This window comes from Scyliorhinus canicula, chromosome 9 (assembly GCF_902713615.1).
Source record: "Scyliorhinus canicula chromosome 9, sScyCan1.1, whole genome shotgun sequence".
Lineage (NCBI taxonomy): Eukaryota > Metazoa > Chordata > Chondrichthyes > Carcharhiniformes > Scyliorhinidae > Scyliorhinus > Scyliorhinus canicula.
The window spans coordinates 69,946,522-69,964,179 of NC_052154.1; the positions used below are offsets into that span (position 1 = coordinate 69,946,522).

The 17,658-nt window shown below is 47.6% G+C and overlaps 1 protein-coding gene across 1 annotated transcript in view; it reads right to left on the bottom strand.

Annotated features, from left to right (window-relative positions):
* Nucleotides 1-17,658, bottom strand: part of nlrc5 (NLR family, CARD domain containing 5) — a 238,677-nt gene that overhangs the window by 84,618 nt on the left and 136,401 nt on the right. The window contains exons 27-32 of the mRNA XM_038806870.1: nt 14,189-14,239; nt 14,026-14,109; nt 13,598-13,681; nt 12,205-12,294; nt 7,884-7,946; nt 6,214-6,294 (exon numbers count right to left, since the gene is read on the bottom strand). Of these exons, the coding sequence (XP_038662798.1) occupies nt 6,214-6,294; nt 7,884-7,946; nt 12,205-12,294; nt 13,598-13,681; nt 14,026-14,109; nt 14,189-14,239 (453 nt within the window). The remainder of the gene's footprint in view (nt 1-6,213; nt 6,295-7,883; nt 7,947-12,204; nt 12,295-13,597; nt 13,682-14,025; nt 14,110-14,188; nt 14,240-17,658) is intronic.

Sequence of the window (17,658 nt, forward strand, 5' to 3'; positions counted from 1 at the left end):
CGTTGGACTGGGGTGAGCACAGTAAGAAGTCTTACTACACCAGGTTAAAGTCCAATAGGTTTGTTTCAAATCATTAGCTTTCAGAGCACTGATCCTTCCTCAGGTGAATCCTGAGGAAGGAGCAGTGATCCGAAAGCTTGTGATTTGAAAGAAATCTATTGGACTTGGTGTTGTAAGACTTCTTACTGATCGGTCAAGGCATTGCTTTGACATGCATCTTTTTTCAGCAATGTACCATCAGTACTTGCACTGTACTTTCTTACTTTTCATTCTTTCATTCCATTCTGCCAGTCCAAAGACCTCACTTCTTGGCCATCATTCTGTACATTTAATCAGCATTTACGCTTACCAGCAGCGTTTCCTGAAAGTTCTGCAATTGCTGCCTTCATGAGATCCCTCTGAAATAAATGTCACCCATTACAGGCAATTGCTCTTTGGATGTGATAGTTCCAGATTTGCTCCAGATTTTTATTGAATTCTGGATTACTCGATCAGTGACAATACCACTTCCTCCCCCTAGCACCTCCATATGGCCCTTGATCTATGTCCTGCTATTTGCCCAAGACCTTTATCACAAACATGTGGAAAATTTGAGGTTAAAAATATCTCTTTACTAGAAGGAGGCGGGTGCCGTTCACTGGTGGTGGGATTCTCTGTACCCGCCGCTGTCAATGGGATTTCCCATTGAAGCTATCCCACGCCACCGGGAAACAGATGGGCAGGGAGATGCTGCCAGCAGGACCAGAGAATCCTGCAGCCAGCAAACGGCCGGAGAATTCCGGCCTAAATATCCTGAATTGAAATCTATCTCAGATGGTCTCAAACGATGCCTCAGTGCCCTCCAGAATTTCACAGGACCCAAGTTGGGCCCCCCTCCATTACTCCATGATTTTGCCTATAATAATCTTTTTTGTCCTTACTAAGCATCATTGTAGATTGACTAAATCTGAGCAGCAGGTTTTAAATGTAGAATGGAAAGATTTTTGTATATATCCCAAATCTTTAGATCCATGGCAACTACCTGGATGTGGCGGTGTCCTCTGATACTTTAAAAAGAAAAACAGATTTCACAATTCTGACTAATTTCTTTCGTTAGTCTCACGTACACATTGACAACCACCACACCTGCAACTTTTAACAGGATTTTTAAATTTGACTCGCAGGGTGAGCAAATCATCACCATCTATGTAATTTTAAGACTTTATTTTTCCTTTCCTATTCTTAACACCTGATGCCACTAATACTTTAACACTCTGGGGAAAAAAAACTGGGATTTTGTGAATGAGATACAATAACTCCGTGACTGGGAAACTGCACCGATATTCCAAAAACAACTGCCCTATCACATTGCATGCCAAGTTTCAATTGTGCCTTTATCATAGAAGGTTTACTCAAAAGCACGGGTATCTTACACCAGCACTTATGAAATGGCTTACTCCACCTAACCTTCTTTAGTATCTTCAATGTGTTGTCATCACCAAACCTAAAGTAAGTAACACTTTTATATTCCTAAACTTTGCACTAACCCAGGGCGGGATGTGGTGCAGTGGTTAGCACTGGGACTATGGCGCTGATGACCCGGGTTTGAATCCCGAGCCTGGGTCACTGTCTGTGTGGAGTTTGCATATTCTCCCATGCCTACGTGGGTTTTACCCCCACAACCCAAAGATGTGGGGCAGCACGGTAGCATGGTGGTTAGCATAAATGCTTCACAGCTCCAGGGTCCCAGGTTCGATTCCCGGCTGGGTCACTGTCTGTGCGGAGTCTGCACGTCCTCCCCGTGTGTGCGTCGGTTTCCTCCGGGTGCTCCGGTTTCCTCCCACAGTCCAAAGATGTGCGGGTTAGGTGGATTGGCCATGCTAAATTGCCCGTAGTGTCGTAAAAAGTAAGGTTGGCGGGGGTGGTTGTTGGGTTACGGGTATAGGGTGGATACGTGGGTTTGAGTAGGGTGATCATGGCTCGGCACAACATCGAGGGCCGAAGGGCCTGTTCTGTGCTGTACTGTTCTATGTTCTATGTGCATGTTAGATGGATTGGCCATGCTAAATTGCCCCTTAATCGAAATAAAGTTTTAAAAAACTTTGCACTAACTTGGGCTTCCGATAGCGACACGTAGGTGGAGGCGGCACGTTGGGTGGCTTCCGCTGGGCTTTCATTTTATTTGGCCCTTTTCATCCAGTTTTGGGGAGAAATTTTACATGGGTGGTCTCCAGTAAAATTGTGGTAATCAGAGGATATTGAAGACCCAAAGACAGAATATGGGATGAAAAGGAGCAAGCGCGAGTCCGCCCGAGAGCTTGGGTTCGATGCAGAGTGCTGTGGGAGGAAAGGTGGCATGAGCAAGCTCGGCGGGTGGGGCTACGCCCATTGCGGTAGAACGCTGGCCGAGGTGAGGTTGGTGGGATTTGAGCAGCAGTCTGTCAAGCATTTTGAGTGGCATGGGAAGGAGATGATGGGTATGCTGAAACAGTTGGTGGAGGATTCGCTGGCCCCGATAAAGGAGGCTCTTGAGAAAGACATTGGAGAGGGTGTGGTATTGGTGAGTTATTGACCGGGGTGGAGGAGGCATTGTCATGTCCCAGCAACCAGCTCGCCTCGATGGGAGAGACACTGCAGAAGGTGGAGGAGGGTAATAAAGGGCTGAGAAACCAAGTGGAGGACCTGGAGAACAAATAACGGCAGCAGAATCTTCGGATCGTGGGACTGCCTGAGGGGGTGGGCGGCTGAAGGCCGAAGGAGTACTTTTCGGAGATGTTCGCTAAATTGTTGGACCGGGCTCAACAATCGGTCCGATCGAAGCCAAAGGCGAATGATCCACCAAGAGCTGTGATAGTCAGATGAAAGAGAAGGTCTTGAGATGGGCCAAGCAGAATCGGGAGAGGAGGTGGGAAGGCAGTTGTATTCGTATATACCAGGACGTCACTGTAGACCTAGCAAGACGATGGGCGGCCTTTAGTAGAACAAAGGCAGTGCTTTATAAAAGTAATGTGTGATTCAAGGTGGTCTACCCGACGACGTTGAGAGTCACGCAAAACTCCAGAGACTATTACTTTGAGATGGCAGAGGAGACGGAGGCGTCGTAAGGGCTGAACGATTAGGACTGAACTGAGTTTGGATTTTGTTTTCTTATGTTGTGGTTGAGAGAGATTGGTTTGTGATGGTAGGATAACGTGTTGGGGGGGGGGGGGGGGGGAATTCTTTCTCCTTTTTCTCAGGGTTTATCATGTTTGTCTGGTTTAGAAGGACTGGCTGTGGGGAGTTTCTCTGTTGCTTTTTGTACTAGGTATGGGGAGGGGGGGAGGGAAAGGGGCTCTGGCAGGGGCCACCTCACTAGCAAACCTAAGTTGGCGGGTGAACGGGGGTGAGTTGGGGAGGGGCCACGGCCAGCCGAGTCTGTGTGGACAGTTTTCGATGTACCTGGGAGGTGTGAATAGAGGGGGGTTGGGGAGTATGCAGAGAGGAGCGGTTTCAAGAGGAAGTGGTTGGGGGATTCTGGGAAGTGGGAAAGGCGTGGTCTCTCTTGTGGGGAAGGGCCTGGGCCACGGTCATGTCTGACAGGTGGGGGAGGGGGGAGTGAGAGACCCCAGTCCGAATGGCAACGTGCAACGAGTGGGGGTTGGGTGGACCGGTGAAGTGGGCGAACACATTTGTCCCCCTTTTGTTTATGCTGGTGATACAGCCCTTGGCCGTTGCTCTGAGGAGCTCAGATAAGTGGAGGGGGGGGTTGGTGGAGCATAAGGTGTCCCTGTATGCTGATTACCTTTTGTTGTACATTTCTGACCCGGATCCCATGGTGGTGGATATAATGGGTCTGCTCAGGGGATTTGGGGCGTTTTTGGGATTTAAATTGAATTTGGAAAGAGCGAGTGCTTTTTGGTTTCCTCTCCAGGGGCGGGAGTTGGCTTGGGGGATGGCCCTTTCGAGTGGCAGCTACTCACTTCGGGTACCGGGGGGGTAATGGTGGCTCAGGACTGGGCCCAGCTCCGTAAATTGAATTTTACAAGCCTGGTGGGTAGGGTCAAGGCAGATTTGTGGAGGTGAGACAGACTCCCCCAAACACTGGCAGCCCGGGTGCAGGCAGTCTTTTTGCCGAAGCTGGTTTTTACGTGGGTAGAAGGGTTGATTTTGTCATTTGTAAGGTGTCGAGAATTCGGAGGTCGGTGCTTCAGAGAGGGTGACAGTCAGAGCGTTTGGCTCTTCTGAATCGGTTGTATCACTATTGGGCGGCCAACGCTGAGGAGTTGCGGGGCTGGGGTAGGCAGCCAGAGGCGATGTGGGTGAGAATGGAGGCAGGCTCTTGTAGGGTTGCGAGCGCTGGCAATGGCGTCGCTCCCTTTTGCCCCATTATTACTTTTCTAATTCTGTCTTCTACTTTAATCTGTTAAAGGTGCTTTCATCTGTATTATGCCTGCCTTTAACCCTCCCAATGTACGGATGGCAACATCCAGTATCTGGACAATTTCAGAATAATTGAATCCTCGATTCTTTGTGTCACCCAGAGTGACAAACTGGCCCCACAAAGGCTGCAGGAAATGATCGTTTCCTCAGGAATCTTTCAAGGCAACAGACATCAGATCCAACAGGGTCTCACTCTCCAAAAAACAAACACCAGATAGAACCAGGAGCCTTATCAGACACCTTTGCACAATCCAGCAATTTAAATACTAGCGCCAATCCAGGATTCCAAAATTGAATTTCACCAAGCTTTTATACAACCTGTGCAAGACCTTGATGGATTCTTCCATGGAATGACCATTCGTTTTCCAAAATCTATCACATTCTGACCATGCCTCATGGACCAGGCATTTAACAGATCATCTTTCGTGTAAACTTAATTCAAAGGCTCTAAAAGAAGGTCCAAACCTTCATCACTATCCAACTGATGGGCAGCCGGAAACCAAACGTTCTCTATCAGCCCACTCCTGCCACACAAAATTTCCCCCCAACCATCAAGATCCACGGTGGGCTTTCGGACAATGTGGATCATTTCCCATACCTCTTGCGCTGCCTCTCGGTACGAAAAGACATTGACAACAAAATCAAACATTGACTCCGATGCACTAGTGCAGTCTATGAATGTCTGAGGAACAGAGTATTCGAAGACTAAGACCTCAAACCCAGAACTAAACTCATGGTGTACAAAGCAGCCATGGTCCCCACCCTCCTGCATGCATCAGAAACATGGACAATGTACAGCAGACACCTCAAATACTTGGAGAAATATCACCAACGCTGCCTCCGCCAAATCCTACAAATCCACTGACAGGATAAATGTACCAATGTGAGTGTCCTCTCCCAGGTCAATACCCCCAATATCAAGGCACTGGGCACAATCAATCCGCTGTGCAAGGTGGACCATATTGCTCACATGCCCAACACAAGTCTCCCATAACAAGTTCTCTACACCGAGCTCCACAATGGCAAGCGATCACTCGGATGGAAGAGGAAACGCGACAAGGACACTTCTGAAAGCCTCCCTAAATATTTCAACATCCCCATCAACAGGTGGGAATCACTTGCCTTAGAACGCACAAGCTGGAGAAAAAACATCCGCAAAGGCGCCAATCACCTCAAGTGTCGTAGGGTGGAGGCCAAGTGTCCATGGTAGGTGTGGGTGTTAAATGTATCAATCTATATCAATATTAATAGTAATGTACATTAATTGTGTTTAATTGTATGATGATTGAGGCATTAATAGGGGATTAATAGGCCAAGTGTAAACAGTGGAAGGAGAGCGCAGAATCCAGAGTGTCCCACCCACCCACCTCACCAAACACCACCTGCCAAACCTGTGGCAGAGTCTGCGGATCCAGGATCGGACTTTTCAGCCATCGCAGGACACACCTCCACAGAATGGAAGCAAGTCATCCTCGATGCTTAGGGATTGTCCCAGAAGAAGAAGAGTTTGTGTCTACTTATAGGAGGCTCAAACTAATCCCCTATTAATGCCTTAATCATCATACAATTAAACACAATTAATGTACATTACTATTAATATTGATATAGATTGATACATTTAACACCCACCTACCATGGACTTCTACCTTGTGGGCAATATTGCCCCTGGTATGGGAAACACACTATTGCAACACGTCAAATGGCTATTTGTTGTAGCATAAGGAGAGCTATAAGGAGTCAAAACTACAAGGCTGTACTCGAGCACTGCTGAAATAAGGGACATAAGGTAACATCTTCGAGGGAAACTGGACTTACTTCAGTTCTGTCAGATGGGTGTATTCAATAATGGAGAAGAATTTCAACAGCTCTTCCTCTTTAAATTTACATTCCTTCACACTGTAAACAACCCAGGAAGAAAAGAAATAATACACCTCAATATTATCAAAAAAGAGTTCTGCATTCACTTGTCCCGAGAATGTGTAAAACTTGACCAAGCATTGAAAGATTACTGATTCTGCAGAATATTATCCAAACAGCAAGTTACAAAGAAAATGAAGCAGGAAAGGTAACCATTAATAACAGGAATGATGGAAAAACAGGAACTGAAAGCTGGCAAAGAAAAAAAAATACCTTGGTGGGAAAATAGGAATTCAGATAAAATGGAATAAAAATAATTTTCACAAAGGTAGATGGAGACAGTGAAGTAAATCACTTCATAACCCCAGATAAACATGATCCCTAATTATGAAATATATTGACAGATTGGATGCAAAACTCGGATCCGAAATGCTCTTTTTGAGCACTCAATCAAAATGGTATCCACGGCCCACCCACACATTGTTGAATGGCATTTTGATGAGGGTGCTAGCACGTGTGCAATGAGCATCTGATGGAAGTATGCAGTGCCAAACAAAACGGTCTTGCCACAAGTGTGGTTTCATAAATATGCACTAACTCCAGTCGGAAACATCGTAATATGAAATGAAATGAAATGAAATGAAAGTCGCTTATTGTCACAAGTAGGCTTCAAGTGAAGTTACTGTGAAAAGCCCCTGGTCGCCACATTCTGACGCCTGTTCAGGGCAAGTAATATATTTGCATAATTCAGGTCAATTTTGCATCACATTTTTATATTAATTTACAATATTCAGGGGCTGGTTAGCACAGGGTTAAATTGCTGGCTTTGAAAGCAGACCAAGGCAGGCCAGCAGCGCGGTTCAATTCCCGTACCAGCCTCCCCGGACAGGCGCCGGAATGTGGCGACTAGGGGCTTTTCACAGTAACTTCATTTGAAGCCTACTTGTGACAATAAGCGATTTTCATTTCATTTTTTTCATTTAATTTAATTTCAGTGGTTACCAAGGGAACAAAAGGTTCACAACAGTAAAGAAACCTTCCACATTCTGCTTACTTATCTTATATTTTACCAACAAGTGCACAAAATGTAAAAGACATATGAAAAATGTCATGTAAATGTGAGTATTGAGATCATTTGCCCAACAACAGCGTCGATTACTCATTAGTTATTTACTCAGCAAAAATGTAATCGGTTGTACTTGAATTTCCAACTAGCCGTTGGCTAGTCCCACCACTGTCAACGGGACTTCCCGCCATTCTCACCCTCCACTGCTGGAGACCCGAGGTGGGGGGGAGGGGATGTGTGGCTGCAGGAATGTCCGGAAGATCCCGCCCACTGAGTCGATGGATCCAAATCCAATTCAGTTAAATTTCATCTGATGGGGACACTGAGCCGGTTGAGGATCGAGGCCCAATTCTCCGGCTGTTGTGATTCCCCTTTCCCGCTGGCACTGCACCATGGGAAATCCCATTGACAGGCGGTGGGAAGAGAGAACCCCGCCGTGAGCAAACTGCGCGCTGCCGAGAAACACGTGACTGGAGGAGCGGAGGATCCCACCCATAATCAGTTAGAATCCACAAATGTGATGTTGGCACAAGAAAGAAACACCGTGAAAGAACTCACTCACCTGCACACTTTCTTTTCACATCCCTTTGCAAACTTTATAAAGGACCGTCCATGTGGAGACAAGCTATGCAAACAAAATGAAAATATGAAACAAACTTTTCATGTGCCTTCTTGGAGATCCATCAACACGAATGCATGGGGAAGGTCACTCAATTTTGACCACATGATCTTTTAAGAGTAGCTCAGAAGAGCCAAGCAATAGAACAGTAAATGCTAAGAATGTACTGCAGGTTGATTAGTGCCTGACAAAAGGAATGTTTCTGGGGAAACCTCCCCCAAATTTAATTATAAGTGAAGATCTCAATGCTAAACTCTAATTGTCTTTTCCCTTTCCAGATACTGACCGACCTGTTGGGTATCCAGCATTTCCCAGTCTCGCCCTTGACTTATACATTTTCTAATTGTGTTCTTTCGTGTTTTTTTAATTCATTTTTTATGGGATGTGGACTTTGCTGGTTAGACCAGCAGTTATTACCCATCCCTAATTGTCCTTGAGAAGGTGGTACTGAACTGCCTTCTTGAACCGCAGCAGTCCATGTGGTGTAGGTGTAACCACTGTGCTATTAAGGAGGGAGTTCCAGGACTTTGACCCAGCGACAATGAAGGAATGGCTGATCTATTTCCAAGTCAGAATGGTGCGTGACTTGGAGGAGAACTTCCAAGTATCCCAAGTATCTGTAGTGGTCGTCGGTTTGGAAGGTGCTGCTAAAGGAGCCTTGATGGGTTCCTGCAATACATCTTGTCGATGATACAGACTCCTGCTACTATGTGAAATGAAAATCGCTTATTGTCACGAGTAGACTTCAATGAAGTTACTGTGAAAAGCCCCTAGTCGCCACAGTCCGGCGCCTGTTTGGGGAGGCTGTTGCGGGAATCGAACCGTGCTGCTGGTCTGCTTGGTCTGCTTTCAAAGCCAGCGATTTAGCCCAGTGTGCTAAACAGCACACTGTGTGGAATACAGTGTAAACAGTGTGTTGGCGCTGGAGGGTTTGGATGTTTGTGGAAGGGGTGCCAGTCAAGCAGGCTGCTTTGATTGGAATGTGCCGAGCTTCTTGAGTGTTGTTGGAGCTGCACTTATCCAGGCAAGTGGAGAGTATTCCATTAAACTCCTGACTTGTGCCTTGTAGATGGTTGACAGGCTTTGGGGAATCAGGAGGTGAGTTACTCGCTGCAGGATTCCGAGCCGCTGACTTGCTTTTGTAGCCACATTATCTATATGGCTAGTCCAGTTCAGTGTGTGGGCAATGGTAACCCCCAGGATGTTGGTAGTGGGAGATACAGGGATGGCAATGCCATTGAATTCAAGGAGGTGATAGTTTGATTCTCTCTTATTGGAGATGATAATTGCCTGGCAGTTGTGTGGCACGAATGTCACTTGCTTCTTGTCAGCCCAAGCCTGGATATTGTCCAGGTCTTGCTGCATTTGGACATGGACTGCTTCAATGCCGAAGGAGTCGCGAATGGCGTTGAACATTGTGCAATCTGCAGCAAACATCCACACACCTGACCTTAGGTTGGAAGGTCACTTCCAACCTAAGTGAAGTGAGGTTGCTGAAGCAGCTGAAGATGGTTGGGCCTCGAACACTACCCTGAGAAACTCCTGCAGTGATGTCCCGGGACAGAGATGATTGACCTCCAACCTACACAACCATCTTCAACTAGCACAAAGGATGATGGTTGGATCTATGACACTACCCTGACCTCCAATCCTCACAACCATCTTCACCAAGCACAAAGGAAGATGGTTGGGCCTAGGACACTACCCTGAGGAACTCCCGCAGTGATGTCTCGGGACTGAGATGATTGACCTCCAACTCACACAACCCTTTGTGCCAGGTATGACTCCAACTGCATCTGCAGCAGGCAGATTGGTGAGGATGAGATCAAGTATGTTTTTCCCTCTTGTTGGTTCCCTCACCACCTGCCACAGTCCCAGTCTAGCTGTTCTGTCCTTTAGGACACGGCCAGCTCAGTCAGTAGTGGTGCTAATGCATAACTCTTTATGATGGACATTGAAGTCCCCTACCCAGAGTACATTTTGTGCTCTTGCCACCCTCAGTGCTTCCTCCATGGTGTTCAACATGGAGGAGTACTGATTCATCAGGTGGTGGTGGATCGAACGTGGTAATCAGCAGGACCTTTCCTTGCCCATGTTTAACCTGAAGACATGAGACTTCATGAGGTCTGGAGTTGATGTTGAGGACTCCCAGGGAAACTCCCTCCCGACTGTACACCGCTGTGTCACCACCTCTGTTGGGACTGTTCTGCCTGTGAGACAGGGCATACCCAGGGATAGTGGTATCTGGGATTTAATCTGTAGGGTATGATTCTGTCAGTATGACTATGTCAGGCTGTTGCTTAAGCCATCTGGTAGACAGCTCTCCCAATTTTGGCACAAGCCCATCGATGTTAGTAAGGAGGATCCGCAGGGCCAACAGGGCTAGATTTGCTGCTGTTGTTTCCAGTGCCGAGGCTGATGCTAGGTGACCTGTCCAGTTTCTTTCCTTTTTATTGATCAACTGAGCAACTTGCTCAGCCATTTCAGAGGGCGTTTAAGAGTCAACCACATTGCTGTGGGTCTGGATTTACACATAGGGCAGATTTCATTTCCTAAAGTGAACCAGCTGGGTTTTTTATGTCAATGGTTTTATGATCAGCATTAGACTTTTCATTCCTGATATTTATTGGATTCAATTTGACGGTACAGCGGCACAGTGGTTAGCATTGCTGCCTCACAGCGCAGGGACCCGCCTTCAATTCTGGCCTCGGGTGACTGTCTGTGTGGAGTTTGCACTTTCTCCCCGTGTCTGCGTGGGTTTCCTTCGGGTGCTCTGGTTTCCTCCCATAGTCCAAAGATGTACAGGTTAGGTGGATTGGCCATGATAAATTTCCCCTTAGTATCCAAAAGGTTTGGTGGGGTTACTGATAATGGGTGGGGGCATTGGCTAGGCAGGGTATTCTTTTCAATGGTTGGTGCAGACTCGATGGGCTGAATGGCCTCCTTCTGCTTTGTAGGGATTCTATGATTCTATTTCATGATCATTCCCACCGGGATTTGAACCCGTGTCCCCAGAGTATTACCCTGGGTCTCCGTATCACCAGTCCATTACGCCACCACCTTCCCATGGCTCATTGTTTACTTTATCCATACATTTCATGATTTCGAGTCACTTGAAGTTCAGCCACTTGAAGGTTGCTTCATTGCATAGTCGGCAGGAAACAGGAGCGAGGACTGTTTTGGGTCCTAAAACTGGCCCTGGTAGAAAGAGTCACTCATTCGGATTTATACGAGGATGGAGACAGGCTTCTATCCAATTAAGGGTGCTAGGTGGGCTCTCTATTAAGCTGGAGGACCAGAGGGTCAATTCCTTTGTACAATTTAATTTGTTCTCATTGTAGACCAAAGGCCCTGTTGATACACTCCCTTTGCTTTAGACTGATCTGATGCTTTTGCAGGATTAATAATCATATCCAATTCCAGCTCCTACTTGGTCTTTAATAATAATAATAATAATCTTTATTGTCACAAGTAGGCTTACATTAACACGGCAATGAAGTTGCTGTGGAAATCCCCTAGTCGCCACATTCCGGCGCCTGTTCGGGTATACAGAGGGAGGATTCAGAATGTCCAAATTACCTAACAGCACGCCTTTCGGGACTTGTGGGAGGAAACTGGAGCACCTGGAGGAAACCCACGCAGACACTGACAGAACGTGCAGGCTCCACACAAACAGTGACCCAAGCCGGGAATCAAACCTGTGGCCCTAGCGCTGTGAGGCAACAGTGCTAACCACTGTGCTACTTTACCAAAGGGCCCTTGAAATGAGGCACTTGACTGTGCTCCTGTAGGGTCAGGCATCTGTACAAAATAGGGCCCTTTCATGTTACCACTTTGACAGGATGTGTATCCTGTGAAGTTGAGTTTAACCCGAGTTCCATGCGCTTAATTAAACAGCACCCTTTTATACGCGACACATGTTTATTATTACCATTCCTATAAACATTACCTGACCTTTACTCACATTGAAAGCCACCTGTCAGATTTCTGCTGATCTAAATATTTATGCTTTACTACATTATATATATTTATAAACATATAAAATGACAGGCAGGGACACTGGTCCTGATGATGCTGCGACCATGAATTCTGACATCCCAGCAGCATTTTGGTAATAAGTATAGCGATATCATGAGCAAACCGTTTCTGTGGCATATCTGAATTGCTCAAATATATTACCAGGTCCTAAAAGAAGGGCCTCTTCATCTGTTGAAGGGAGCCCAGCCTCCAGAACAAATTAAATGAATGATTACTGTCTGCTTACCTCACTTCAACCTCCGCCACATTTTTGCAGGTGCTGAGAGATTCCACCAGGTACAGGGCACCAACAGGCGAGATTCCATTGTTGCTAATGCTATGGAGCCGGGTCAGACATAAAATACAGGTTTCAGCAAACTGATGCTGTCTTACTCCGTAGAGTAACAAGGAATGAAAAGCTGACACACTACACAGCTAATCCCAATGTTTTCATGTAAATTTAATACAAACTGCAAAAATACCCAGTTAGTATTCTCTGAGCCCCCACTCTGGAAATCGGACTGCCCACCCTACTTTCATTTCCATTGACTGCAGAGGGCTGCCCATAGCAGGCTGCATCCACAGCAGGCTGCATCTACAATGGGCAGGGTCGACAGCGGGTCCTGTCCACAGCAGATAGCATCTATCTTGGGCAAGGTTTATAGTGGTTGCGTATACAGAGGCTGGGCCTATAGAGGCAGGGGCTACATCAGGCAGCGTGCAGTGTCCACAGTGGGCGGGGCCTACGAGAACAGTATTTGCTCCAGCCTGCATCTATAATAATCTTTATTGTCACAAGTAGGCTTACATTAACACTGCAGTGTAGTTACTGTGAAAAGCCCCTAGTTGCCACATTCTGGCGCCTGTTCAGGCACACAGAGGGAGAATTCAGAATGTCCAAATTAACAGCACGTCTTTCGGGATTTGTGGGAGGAGACCGGAGCACCCGGAGGAAACCCAAGCAGACACGGGGAGAACGTGCAGACTCCACACAGGCAGTGACCCAAGCCAGGAATCAAACCTGGGACCCTGGAGCTGTGAAGCAACAGAGCTAGCCGTTACACTCACCGCTCACACAGGCTACGTCAGGAAGCGTCTGCAGGTGGGTTGTGTATACGGGGACATGGCCCATGGGAGGACATGGTCTATAGAAGGACATGACCTATGGGAAGACATGGCCTACAGAAACTCTATGTGGCTTCCCGTGTCCTTATGGAAGAGGGCTAACCTGCTATTCCACTTTTATGTTCAGGAGGCAAGTTGAGAATCTATCTCAGTTCACTCGACATTTGTTTTAATGCAATGCTTGGGGAATTGAGCTTTCTAGTCAACGGTGACTGCTAATAAAGCACTGAGAATCAATTAGAAAAGGACAAGAGACATTGGTTCAGAAGCACAATTAAACTCCAGGCATAAAACTAAGTATTTATTGAGATAGAGACGAAGAATTCTCCTTATATCGGATTCTAAGCAGAAGCAGGTCATTGATCTATTATATTTCAAAGGATGTAATCTCAATGAGAGTCACTCAAACTTGCAGGTGGAAAAGGAAAATGGTTTGAATGATTTAATCCTGTGTGTATTCATTCTTTATTTTTGAGATTTCATTGCCTTCATCATAAAAAAATGTAGCTACTCACTCGATTTGTTTTAAAACGCCCAGCTTTGGTAAGGAATCCCGCAGATACTGCAGTTCTTCATCTCCAAGTAAGTTGCAGGACAGGCTGAAGAATAAGCAATAAAAGTTATTTTTCATACTTCCTCAAAGTGTGACTTCCTGCATGAGATCGAGATCAAACCTTTAGATTCAATACTGGCAGCTTGCCTGTTTGCACCGAGAACTAATCTAACAGCTATTCTGCTCTCTGCACCATTTATATTGGATGCACAATCTTCAGATGCTGCAAAGAATGTTCAACATTGTTTGCAAGCCAGCTAAAAGACACCCACTTCCCATCATGACATCTAATATATCATTGGGTGCTAACGAGAGTACACTGCAGTAACTAAACTGTGACGTCCTAACATTGTGTTGCACAGGCATAGATGTGGTTAACACCCTACTTACTCAAGCTCAGTCAGGTCTTTGCAGTGCTCGAGAATCATGAACAGTTTTTCCAGATCCGTCTTGACCAGGTTACACTCCCTCAGACTATAAAAACAAGAGATAATGTTCATTTTTCTGCACTGTGTATTAAATAATCAACCGTTAAAACAAGGTGACTGATTACCTGAGAATCCGTGAACAAGGAGGCACTGGTTTCTTCCCATTTCCTTCAAGTCTGTAAAAAAGGGAGAGCGTGAACAGGGAAACTAAGGAATTCACACAAACAGGGGGCTGGATTCTCCCAAAATGGGACTATGTCCCCCACGCCCGCGTAAAAACGGCGGAGTTTTACTCTAGAAAGTCCGAGAAACAAGGGGTGGGATTCTGTGGTCCTGAGGCTAAGTGTTCACGCCATTAGGAGCGCCGTCGAGAAACGCGACGGCGTCAACACGGCCTCAGGATGAGCAATTCTGGCCCCTACAGGGGGCGAGCACGGCAGTGGAGCGACTAACGCTGCTCCAGCTGCTGATCCTGGCGTGAACAGGGCGTCGCGCGATCCGCGCATGCTCAGTGGCATCGGCGTCGACGCGTGCATGCGCAGTGGCTCCCTTCGCCGCGCCGGCCCCCACGCATCATGGCGCAAGGCTACAGGGGCCGGCACGGAAGAAAGGAGGCCCCCAGCCAGAGAGGCCGGCTCGCCGATCGGTAGGCCCCGATCGTGGGCCAGGCCACATCGGAGGCCCTCCCCGGGATTGGAGCCCCCTCCCCCCAGACCCTTCCACGCCGAGATCCCGCTGGCTGAGAGCAGGTGTGGACGGCGCCAGTGGGACCCGTTTTCTTTACAACGGGCTGAGAATCGGCGGGGGGGGGGGGCACCTAGAGCGCCAACCACGCCAGCGGCAATGGCGCCGATTCTCCGCTCTGCGGAGAATTGCGTGCTGGCGTCGGGGCAGCATGGCACAATTCGCGCCAGTCGGGGGGATTCTCTGACCCGGCCCCAGGCTGAGAGAATCCTGCCCACGTTGAACTAATTCAATGCCCTGCAGGGGCCCAGCTGGGACCCCGCACTTCCGGTTTGAAGTCCGCGCATGCGCATGGCGGCAGCCTCCAGCAGCCGCTCCATGGCGGACTGGGACCACGGAGCCAGACGGAAAAATAAGACCCCCCCCCAATCAGCCATGCACCCGAGCATCAAACCTACGGAACTAACCCCCGGCCAGCTATAAGGCCCCCCCCCCCGGTGTCTGATGCCCTGCCCCCAACCAGGGCGGCCGTGGACTGAGACCGCAGCCGCCACGCCAGCATCCCGATCGGCAATAGGTGGTTAGTTCCATGCTGTCGGGAACTCGGCCCGTCGGGAGCGGAGGTTTGCTGGGCGGGCCTTTGCCAATGAGCCATCAGCCGCGCAGCATCCCGGAGAATTGCCGTACCAGCACCGGGCTCGATTAGGGCGTGAAAGTGGATTCTCCGCCCCCGCGCCGGCTGCCATTTTGGCGTGGAGCTGTGGAAAATCCAGCCTAGGGTTTTCATTAATACTGTAACAGCGCAATCTCACACGACAGAACCATTGAGGGTTAGAAATTAAGAACAGGTAACAGCATTGACAACAGCAGGCAACATCCACTGGAAGCATATTTTTTAATGTCAGCTCCAGACCTATGCTGTTGTGAGCAAATAACAGGCAAAATATTGTACTGGTTGAGCCATATTTCCTTGGTCTCGACTGTATTCTAACATCAAGTTTTACACTGATTAGAAACATGGAAACAGAGAAAGTAGCAGCAGGAGGAGACCATTTTGTCCTTCGAGCCTTCTCGGCCATTCATTATGATCATGGCTGATCATCAAACTCAATAACCTGATCCCACCTTCCCCCCGTATCCTTGGCTCCCCATCATGCAATGAGCTGCTATAACTAACTGTTTCTTGAAAACATTCAATGTTTTGGCCTCAACTCGTTTGTGTGGTAGTGAATTTCACAGGCTCACCACTCTCTGGGTGAATAAATTTCTCCTTATCTCAGTCCTAAATGCTCTACCCCGTCTCCTCAGACTGTGACCCCTGGTTCTGGATGCTGCCATCAATAGAAACATCCTTCCGTCATCTACCCTGTCTCATCCTGTTCGAGTCTAGTCCTGTTAGAATTTTAGATTTAGATTTATTGTCACGTGTACTGAGGAACAGTGAAAGTATTGTTCTGTGCACAGTCCAGGCAGATCATTCCGTACATGAAAAAACATAGGACATACGATAAATACGCAATGTAAATACATAGATATAGACATACAGAAGCATACAGAGTATAGTGCTACAACAGTAGGGACAGCACGGTAGCATTGTGGATAGCACAATTGCTTCACAGCTCCAGGGTCCCAGGTTCGATTCCCGGCTGGGTCACTGTCTGTGCGGAGTCTGCACATTCTCCCTGTGTCTGCGTGGGTTTCCTCCGGGTGCTCCGGTTTCCTCCCACAGTCCAAAGATGTGCAGGTTAGGTGGATTGGCAATGATAAATTGCCCTTAGTGTCCAAAATTGCCCTTAGTGTTGGGTGGAGTTGCTGGGTTATGGGGATAGGGTGGAGGTGTTGACCGCGGGTAGGGTGCTCTTTCCAAGAGCCGGTGCAGACTCGATGGGCCGAATGGCCTCCTTCTGCACTGTAAATTCTATGATTTTTTTGATTAAAGATACGTAGAGCGATCAGAGATCAATCCATAAGAGGGCCACTCAGGAGTCTGGTTTCTGCGGGGAAGTAGCTTTTTAAAAATCTGTTGGTGCGTGTTCTCAGACTTTTGTATCTTCTGCCCGATGGAAGAGGTTGGAAGAGAGAATAACCCGGGTGGGAGGGGTCTTTAATTATACTGCCTGTTTTCCCAAGGCAGCGGGAGGTGCAGACAGAGTCAATGGATGGGAGGCGGGTTTGCATGATGGACTGGGCTGTGTTCACGACTCTTTGTAGTTTCTTATGGTCTTGGGCCGAGCAGTTGCCATACCAAACTGTGATGCAGCCAAATAGCATGCTTTCTATGGTGCATCAGTAAAAAGTGGTACGCGTCAATGTGGACATGCCGAATTTCCTTAGTTTCCTAAGGAAGTATAGGCGTTATTGTGCTTTCTTGCTCATAGCGTCGGCGTGGGTGGACCAGGGCAGATTGTTGGCAATGTGCACATCGAGGAATTTGAAGCTGTCAAACATCTCCACCTCGGCACCACTGGGGTGTGCAGACAGGGGTGTGTACAACACTTTGTTGCTTCCTGAAGTTGATGACCTGCCCCTTAGTTTTGCTAACATTGACGGAGAGATTGTTATTGTTGCGCCATGCCACTAGGTTCTCTAACTCCCTCCTTTACTCTGCAGGTTCTCTTAGGGCGGCATGGTAGAATAGCGGTTAGCACTGTTGCTTCATAGCGCCAGGGACCCGGTTTCAATTCCCGGCTTGGGTCACTATCTGTGCTGAGTCTGCATGTTCTCCTCGTGTCTGCGTGATTTCCTCTGGGTGTTCCAGTTTCCTCCCACAAGTCCCGAAAGATGTGCTTGTTAGGTGAATTGGGCATTCTGAATTCTCCCTCTGTGTACCCGAAAAGGTGCCTGAGTGTGGCTACAAGGGATTTTCACAGTAACTTCATTGCAATGTTAATGTGACACTAATACAGATTAT